Below are 10,000 nucleotides of genomic sequence, written 5' to 3' on the forward strand. Positions count from 1 at the left end.
CTTCTTTAGTTGTCCTGCAATGTTGCATATATTCCACCTAGCATAAGCAAGTGGAGTGGACTCAGGTGATGCAAGAGAACCCGAATGTTGGTGTTTATACATTATATTTTTCCATCGCAGGTACAGGGACGAATGTCAATAAAGAGATCCTGGAGGAGGCCTACATTATGGCCTCTGTGGACCACCCGAATCTCCTGCAACTCCTGGCAGTGTGCATGACTACCCAGATCATGCTGGTGACGCAGCTTATGCCCCTGGGGTGCTTGCTTGACTACGTTCGGAATAACAAGGATAAGGTAAAAATCCTGACGTACTCAATATATTTTGTTCGAATGGCGTGGAATAGACGAGTTCTGGTTCATCAGAGTGTAAGTTTAGATCTTTTTTAGATTTTTTTTTTTTACTCATTTGACACTGTTTCTGCCCCGCAGGTGGGATCGAAGCCCCTACTCAACTGGTGTACACAGATCGCCCGCGGAATGGCCTACCTGGAAGATCGTCGACTAGTGCACAGAGACTTGGCAGCGAGAAACGTCTTGGTCCAGACGCCAAACTGCGTCAAGATCACCGATTTCGGTCTTGCCAAACTCTTAGATTATAACGAGGAGGAGTACAAGGCTGCGGGCGGGAAAATGCCCATCAAGTGGCTGGCGCTCGAGTGCATTCAGCATCGGATATTCACTCACAAGTCCGATGTTTGGGCTTTTGGTGAGTGACCTGGGCTCTGGATTTGAGTTTTGTCTATTTATTGCCGCTGATAATATTGGGTTGGAATTTGTTGCTGTTCATTATATTTGGTTGTCATAATGAATTAAATAGTGTGGGTTCCTCTACCGGTCCACTAAACCGTCCTCTTCTTTCCCAGGTGTAACCGTGTGGGAGATTCTGACTTACGGAGGACGGCCGTACGAGGACATCCCGGCAAGAGAAGTCCCCGACCTGCTGGAGAAGGGCGAGCGCTTGCCCCAGCCTGCGATCTGCACCATTGACGTCTACATGCTCATGATCCGCTGTTGGATGTTGGACGCGGAGAGCCGGCCGAGTTTCCGAGAGCTTGCCGAGGAGTTTGCGAAGATGGCGCGGGATCCTGGGAGGTTCCTGGTGATCCCAGGAGACAAACTGATGCGACTGCCATCCTACACACCCCAGGATGAGAGGGAGCTCATCCGCTCCCTCTCTTCGGCCATCGAGGGTGACGGCGTCGTCATGGCAGCCGAGGAGTACCTGCAACCCAAGTATGGCACAGGCAGCGTCGGGGTCACCGGCACCACCACCACCTCCTCGACATCAAGTTCCAACCCGACAACCCCCGTGAAGAAGACCATGGGCGGCTACAGCACAGGCGCCGGCGCAGAGTACATCTCCGACAGGGCCGAGTCGCCGCAGAACCGCCATAACCTGCAACGGGAGAGGAAGTACGCCCACCTCGAGGCCGGAGCTGCAGGGTCCCCGGGGCAGAGGCCTCGCGGCGACTCCCTCACGTCGCGCTACTGCACCGACCCCCTCAAGATGTTAGGTAAAGGTGTGTCTCTCGTGCATCTTGGCACCACATGCTTTTCTCGTCTCACTTGCGACTTTTCTGTTTTGTTTGCACCTGCACCAATGCATTTTGCACGTCCTCAGAGCAATGCTACCAAACTGAAGCCTGAATGTTTTTAATGAGTGTATTCTTAGCAGTAGTTCTAGCTCAGTTAATGATCACATTGATAAATTAATTAATCAAATGCACTTAAGTTAAGACAAAATGTAAATGTGATTAATCAGTTACTTATTTTCTTCGTGAAACTCATCATATTTTGATGAAGAAGCTTTTACAATACACAGTAGTTATTGCACTCTTATTTTTTCTTAATTATTATGCATTTCTGATATAATTGACCAAAGCTTGTATTGCACTTTTCTCATCTTCTGATGTCTGACTTTAATTTAGTATTATCAATATTTGTAAAACAACTTCACTGGCTCTGTCAGCTACCACTAGCGATGTGTGTCTGCATGATCCTTCCATCACACCAAACCCATCAGTCTTCTGCCAAAAAAGTCACCCAGTCACCTCCACACGTGAGAAGTCTAACCCCCTCCTGCCCCCCCACAGATGCGGATGTAGGCGACGACGAGTGCTTCAACGGCCATGGCCCGCCGCCCTCTGCCCCGGGCTACGGCTGGGTGGGAGACCTCAGGCTGGACTTGCCCGTGGACGAGGACGACTATCTCATGCCTTCCCCGCAGCCCTCGGGCTTAGCCACCATGGGTCCGTCTCATCAGCACTACATGGATCTCATGGCTGATAATCCAGGTGAGTTGGTTTTTCGCTTTTTGATTTTTTTTTTTTTTATTATATTTTGTAGAATACAGAGAAAGGTAAAGGAAGTTCGTCTTTTGAAAATCGTTTTTTTTATTGTAGTTGAAGCATTGTCTATATATTGCATTTGTTTACACAGATGGACGTCGGAATGACCACATGCGCGCATACAAAGGTCCCAACGGCACAGCTGGGCAGTGGGTCGGAATGGACAACCCCGAGTATCACATGATGAACAACCGGGCCCAGATGCACGCTGCTGGGCGACGCATCCACCCGCAACAGACAGTCGGGGTACCGGTGTTAGAACCTGGCCGATTCAGCAGTTACGGAGGGAGCAGCGGCCACAGCAGCGTCAGTAGCAACGGAGGCCCTCAGCAGCACCAGCATCACCATCCTCACCCACCAGAAATGGCTCACGAGTATTACAACGAAATCTCACCCCATGCGCCTCACACGCAACACGCACTGGCGGCACGCAGCGAAACAACCGTCTGAGTGCATGGCCTTGTGGAGTGTGTGTCCTCTACCCTTCCACCTTGAGAACTGTGGCCTTTTTTAAACAGTGTTTATGGCCTTAATCTTTGTGGAGGGAAGAGAGTTGTTTCGTGTTCAAATGTGTTTCCCCGGAACTTACGTTGGACCTCTGCCGGATCCGAAAGGACATGACGAACCGAATAGTTGTGATGAACAAAAATGTGTTGTGATGTATTTCTTACGTGTGAACTCAAGGGAGATGGAGGCCGACGCGAGCCACGGGGAGCCACAAGCCAAAGTAGCGGTGGCGATCAGTGCAAAGGAATGTAGTGTGACAAGGGACCACCAGGTGGCAAGAGTGAATTCCATTATATTCCACATACTGTTCTTTATAAATATTTTTAACTTGTGATATATGAGGATGCAAGTTTCTGTGTAAATGGAGTTAAGTGGACTGCAAGATTTGAGCAACAGCTAAAGTCTGGCCATTTTGTGAAACTGAATGCTACTCGTGTGGACAGGCGGGACTGAGGGAAAAAGTCTGCCTGCTAGAACTCTTCAAGAGTTCATCTTATACTGTGATTTTAATATAGTTTTATGTATTTTGACCATTTTGCATTGTTGCAATAGTACTGGTGTATAACCTGTGGACCAACCAGCCCATGGAAGCTTGTAACTATTGATGATATTAACAGTTAGACAACAACCTCCCACTCAATGAGCAGGATATGTGTGTTCAGTAGGCATGGAGTGAATCAGTAGTCACCAGAATAAAAGAGCTGACACTCATTGTCGTAAAACATTTAATCACTCCCAGTTGGATTCCAGTATGTTCTATTTAACTAACGACACAGCCAATTCGTGCTTAAGTTGTAACCCACCCATACTCCACCTACCCACCCACCCCCCTTCATCCTTCCCCCAGTGGTATTTAACAAGAGTGGTGACTAATAATTCAACCATGTAGTCTTGCGGATGTAGGATTCTTGACAGGAAAAATCGAAAGATTAAACAAATCCTTGAGTGCAATCATGACAATCTTATTTGATGTGCGAAAATCGTTTGGACATCAGTGTTTCTGAGGAAGTATTGCAAAGCAAAGGCACACCAAGCGCCCTGTGTGGTAACACTCAGCTCAATCTATTTTTCTATACTTTTTTTTTTACTAGTAGAGTCTGTCATTACACTCGTTACTATGCACTAAACTACATTTTTCCCATATGCCTTTCACGTGCCAGTATATTTCACAGGAAACACTGAATATCGTCTTTTTTATTTGTTTGCTGTAGATATAGCAAGTTTTCTTCTATTAGGCTTCCGTAAATTGATTCTTCCATGAATAATTTATATATATATATACATGAAAATTTGTCTATGCAGAGCACCCTTTTTAAAGATTTATTCTTCATAAAAATCCACTTCTTTTTGAGGCATGTGGAAAGTTCTTTTTTTGTTCATTACTTTTATTTAGAGCTAATCAATTGGATTTTTATTGGAGCACATACGTACCTGTACCATGTGTAGTGATAAATCTTTGTAGAAAGTATGGAAATATTGAAATTTTGATAATTTTTCAAAGAGTTCAAAAAGAGGATACCAGACTTGCTATTCTTCATGCCTTCGCCATCAGTTCAAACTGTCATCACACACAAACTGCTTCGTAAAAGAAAGCAGGATCAGTGACAAATCCTACAGGTTATATTGACTGTTTGTTATATATTTTTAAAAGAAAAATATGAAAGGAAATTGTTGTTTGTAACCCAGAGGATAGGATCATTGACCTGTGGAAATAGTAGTGACCTCTCTTTTAGTTGCCAAGTTTTTTTAAAAGTATATTGCTGAACACTTTTAAGTGCATGTGCCGGACATGCTTGAGTCAGCTGCATTCATGATAATGGGTTTCCCCAAGTGCCAAAAGTCAAACAACTGCCATTTTTTCCCCATTAGGCAGACCAAGCAGTAGCTGTTGAAGTTAAACTCTATTTTCTTTTTAGTCATTCAACGCTGATCAGCCAATTCAATTTGCATGTGAGAGAAAATGTGTTATTTGTTCCAATTGTTAATTGTGTTATAACTGTGAACATGCTCAGCGTGGGCGTCATTTGTTTATGTTCTGTGAAATTGTTACCTGAACATGAGAGAAGTCATGCATTGTTTGAAATTTCAGTATTTTGAGAAAATACAATATGAAAAAATCACTTTTGCTAGTATTTGACATTTATACGAATTTTATGCCCGAGTTTTCTTTATTATTTTTGTTTCATTTTGTTTTGTTTTTTTTAAGAATCCCTCCTTTTTCTTCCACACTGCATCGGTGTTGGTACTTAGCCTTACAGTGAAGGATGTGATAGCAAGTGTTTGAGGGAGGAATTTGGACCAAGACAACAGTGCTGAGGATATAGTACAAAGCAATAACTTCCATTACCCCATTTCTGCTCAAAGCTTGGTCTGCTGTTACTCTTTAAATGAGTTTTTTAAAGCTTAGTCTTCCATCCACACACCACCCTCCCCCCTCTTTGTTGCAGACAGCTTGTGCAATACTATGCAAGTGTTGATGTTGCTGTCATACCACCTGTTTATATATATATATATATATATATATATATATATATATATATATATATATATATATATATATATATATATATACATATACATATATATATACATATACATATATGTCTCAAGCTTTAGAGAGCTTAAAGCTTGCAAGATTCAGAACATCTTTCTCACTTTCCTTTGGTTTGACAGTGTTATCATTAGAGAAGCCTGTTGTCTATCAGTTATTATTTTTGTGTACAGTGTTTTATTGAATTTGTTTTATCAACTTTTTACTGTGCATGGATGGATAGATACCCAGTGAGGCACTTTGATGTAATAATATGCATTTGTTAAGATACTCACATAAGATTGATGACATGGAAAATTTGTATTTGTTTAGTTTCTTTACGTTCAATATTTGAGACTAATGTATCATACAAATCACTTTCAAATTTTCATACTTATTACATTTTATTGTCTTAACAAGCCATCTTAATCCAATGCACTATGTACAATATTGTATAATATGATTTGTTGGCCAAATACAAGGGGTCTCACTTTTATAATGATTTTATTTTTATTTCTGTTCATTGTCATTTTTTTTTTATGCTGCAATCACACCATTGCTAATTTTGGGGTCATGAATGCACCTTTCATTTTTATTTTATTTGTTTTCTTATTTTATTTTTTTATTATTATTATTTTTTTAGTCAGGGAATTTATATGCTCTGTCAATTATGCTGAAAATAATTGCATGTCCATAGAAATTTTTAGCTGTGTAAATATACAAATGATGTGCAGTACATATTTTAAAATTAAAGTTTCAGGTTTAAAAACAAGTGCTTTTTCCTTACCTTTTATTTTGAGAACTAATTGATCAAAATATATGAAAGAGTAGGATAATTGTTAAAAGTTATATATTGTAGATCAATCAATGTAGAACTGGTATTTAAATTTAGTTGCAATGCCATTCTTATTTCCAATGTTCATATGATGTTTGTTTTCTCATTGTTGTATATTTTAGACTAATTCATGATTTTCTGTCGGATTTTAATCAAAAGAATTAACCTTTTCTGTCGATAAAGGGAATTATTTTTACCTAAATTTTCACCTATGATACCTTGGCAGTAGATACAAACACAGATAAAAGTCCTGTCTAAAAATAGATACTATGGATACAAAATAGTAATTAATTAAATGTCTATAAATTCTTGAAGAATGATATCTAGCATTGGGTATAAAGTGTACTTATAAACCCAAACATCAATATTAAAAGAGCTACTGCAGTAGCCTATGTATCTACTGGCCCTCAAGGACCAGTATGAGAAGAATAAAAGAAAAAGATATGATTGTATATTTCATCATATAACCATCTATCATCTGCAATCAATTTTGTTTTGCTTGAAGTTTTGCTTGAAACTGGATATTTACCGTCAACACTGTTTTTTTTTATTTCTTTTTTTGACCGACAAGCACTCGACTGCAAACAATTCCTTAATTAATATGATAATCACTCAGGGCATTGTCAATCAATTTCATGTTAAATCTATGAAAGTCAAAATAGAAAAATGTTTTAAAGTTGATTTAGTAGCTGCTAGAAAATGGTTGATAAAACTGGGATTGTCTGGAAGTGACAATCTGATGGATGGGGTTTTCTTCAGAGAATCAATCAAGCCAAGTGTCTGTATAGCCTGGGTTGGCATCCCAGGCTGTGTGAGCGACAGGTCTGACGGTGGTCTCATGGTGTATCCATTGTTTGGCCACAACTGGACCCCATGATCTGATGTAAGAACCTGTTATTAAAGGCATCAGGATGTGACTAAGGCACAGGATAGAGTGTCCGAGGTGTGCTGCCATTAAACAACACCAGCATCATCAGGGCGTTGCAGCTTCGTCCTACACAGGCAACAGGATATATTCCTATCGAGAGAGTCCATGACTCCTGCTACCAAGCCAATAAAACTGTTGACTTCTTGGTCTGACGTCAACCCCTGAGTTATTAACTACACTACCAAGCTATCCGAATCTATGTGACTGGTTCTTCCAGCAGACTTCCGAGGTCCTGGACCTTGGTCACTGGTCGCTTCACTGCTAAATGCAATGAGATCCAATCCAGAGATTCAGACGGGTCAGTAACATCACCAGCAAAGTCAAGGGTTATGACCTTAATATTTCCCAATTTGCCCTGCACTGACTTAAAGTGAATGACAACTCCACCCTATTTCTATTCCATGCAAAGGCACATCCTTGCTCCACACCTGAATTCGTAGAAAAGAAACTAGACATGCCTCTCCTAACTTCACAGGAACCATTATAGAGTTAAACCCCTTCACGAGGTCCTCCTTCAACATCGGTGCAGCCAGGACAGCAACCGATCCATGAGTCATCGGTTCACAGCCAGACTTCAGCAGTACAGTAGTGATGCTGTAAATACTCGCTGCCTTTCCACCCTTCAGCTTGGAAATCAATTCCATAACTTCAGTCTGGATAGCAGATTCCTCACGTATGAGAGGGTCAGGCTACTGCTCGAAATACTTGATCCACCCATAAATTTACGGCCCCATATGGGGGTCGGGGGCGGCTGTGAATTATTTGAGTTTATTAATGACAATGAAAAGTTTCTTTAATTTCCCTGATTTAATCATTCCAAAATATTGATTTCACCCCTACCTAAATATCATACTGATGTACTACGAAGGAAAATATATGTAAACAAACCAATCCACATCTAAAGTCTGTATTGATAATGTTTATCTGAAGAATTAAAATCGAGTCATAGATACGGCTTGCCGACTTGGCGCGGCGATTGGTGTATTACATATGACTTTCCTACTAATCGCTGCTAATGGTGACCAGCTTTAAATTCAGTCTGGCGTTTGGAAATCCGTAAAACTTGCAGTAGTTTCTCTCGGACTGATGGCCACACCCGGGAGCGAAACGCGACCATTGCAGCTCGTTGTCTATGCCTTTCACGAACTAAATACTCATGGCCTAATGCAACGACAAGTGTCTTCGAATATGTCTGTCTATGTATGTATATATTTATATATATATATATATATATATCTATATATATATATATATATATATATATACTCATATATGTATATACATATATGCGTATATATATATATATATATATATATATATATATATATACGATATATGTATTATATATATATATATATATATATATATGCGTATATATATATATATATATATATATATATATATATATATATATATATATAATATACATGTATATGTGTATATATATATACATATATATATATATATATATATATATTTATATATATATATTATATATATACATATACATATATGCGTGTGTATATATATATATATATATATATATATATATATATACACATATATACATATATGTATATATGTATATATATACATATATACATATATGTATATATTTATATATATATATATATATATATATATATATATATATATATATATATATATATATATATATATACGCCTGGCACATTAAGAACATCTTATAGTAAGCTTTATCTAAGATACTTCATGAAAGGCATTCGAGGCATCAGTAAATGCATAATGGTGTGAAGCTGACATAGAATATAATATATTTGACATACAAAACACATACATACCTTGATTATGGGAATAGAGAAGTGAAAGGGTCAGTCCAGTCGTAAAGCTTGTAGGAAAACAACAATATCAGCTACCTTTTTTGCAGTATTCAAGCAGACACTTGGAATGTGGTCTACGTGTGTACAACATGTCGAAGTATATGATACGCGAATTGTAATACACACATACACACAAATACATACATATATTCGGTCAAACTAAAGTGGAGCTATGCCTTTTCTTTAAAAGATAAGTTGAATGAAGTTATACCTATAGGCTGGGTGGGATGCAAAACAACAAGCAGTTTCATTAGCCGAAAGTCTAATGAGCACAAGTTTGAATTTTTTAATCAGTTGGCAGAAAACGTTTATTAAGGCAAGTGGTTACATCTCAAGAGAATGAGGTAATATAGGTTATCCTCGCAGAAGAGAACAGTAGAGGAAGACCAGTGACATATCTAAGTATGTAATCTATATATAGATTGATAGATGGATAGATATATGTACAGATACAAACGCTTAAAGAATAAATACTTCATAAAAATTGTAGGTTATACCTTGATTCTTAGTTGTGTATCAGTCAAAGCACCCCTTGTGATTTATAAGTGTTGCTATAGAAAGCAGAAAAGCAAATGTTAAAAGCTGTTAAACAAACAAAGAAAAGTATGAAAAACATTCTGGAAGCATCTAATTCCTGGAAATTCACACTCGAACAGTTACCCAACACAATGCTGAATAAGCAGTGTTTAAAGGTAATTATCAGTTTCAGCCCTAAAAAAAAAAGAAAGTGAATACCGCCCAACCTTAAGTCCACTGCTAGAATTTGATATCATATTAGCTTTTCTCAGAAATTCTATCTAAACAAAGCTTTCTTTCTCCTATTAGCATTCATCAGTCGCGCCTACCAAGTGTAATTGCCAGATACTTGATATTCGCAAGTTATTATGGTAGATCAGACAGTGTGCTACATGTGAACATTACATTTTGCTAATTAGCATACAGTGGACCAGTAACGTTTCCTAATAGCGATGAGAGCCAAAAGGAATCCCAA

At 38.9% G+C, this 10,000-nt stretch overlaps 1 protein-coding gene across 4 annotated transcripts in view; it reads left to right on the forward strand.

The window, feature by feature from the left end:
* The window catches only part of Egfr (epidermal growth factor receptor), a 354,253-nt gene extending 348,094 nt beyond the window's left edge, over nt 1–6,159 (forward strand). For 2 of the 4 annotated variants that reach the window (XM_043034063.2, XM_043034079.2), the window contains 5 exons: nt 121–296; nt 432–708; nt 866–1,522; nt 2,096–2,296; nt 2,442–6,159. In XM_043034063.2, the coding sequence (XP_042889997.2) occupies nt 121–296; nt 432–708; nt 866–1,522; nt 2,096–2,296; nt 2,442–2,800 (1,670 nt within the window). In that variant the 3' untranslated portion in view covers nt 2,801–6,159. The remainder of the gene's footprint in view (nt 1–120; nt 297–431; nt 709–865; nt 1,523–2,095; nt 2,297–2,441) is intronic. The other 2 variants (XM_043034071.2, XM_086548635.1) reach the window with 1 other exon arrangement.
* Nucleotides 6,160–10,000: the final 3,841 nt, after the last annotated feature.

This window comes from Penaeus japonicus, unplaced genomic scaffold (genome assembly GCF_977035675.1).
Source record: "Penaeus japonicus unplaced genomic scaffold, GWHDUDI00000001_assembly GWHDUDI00000021, whole genome shotgun sequence".
Taxonomy (NCBI): domain Eukaryota; kingdom Metazoa; phylum Arthropoda; class Malacostraca; order Decapoda; family Penaeidae; genus Penaeus; species Penaeus japonicus.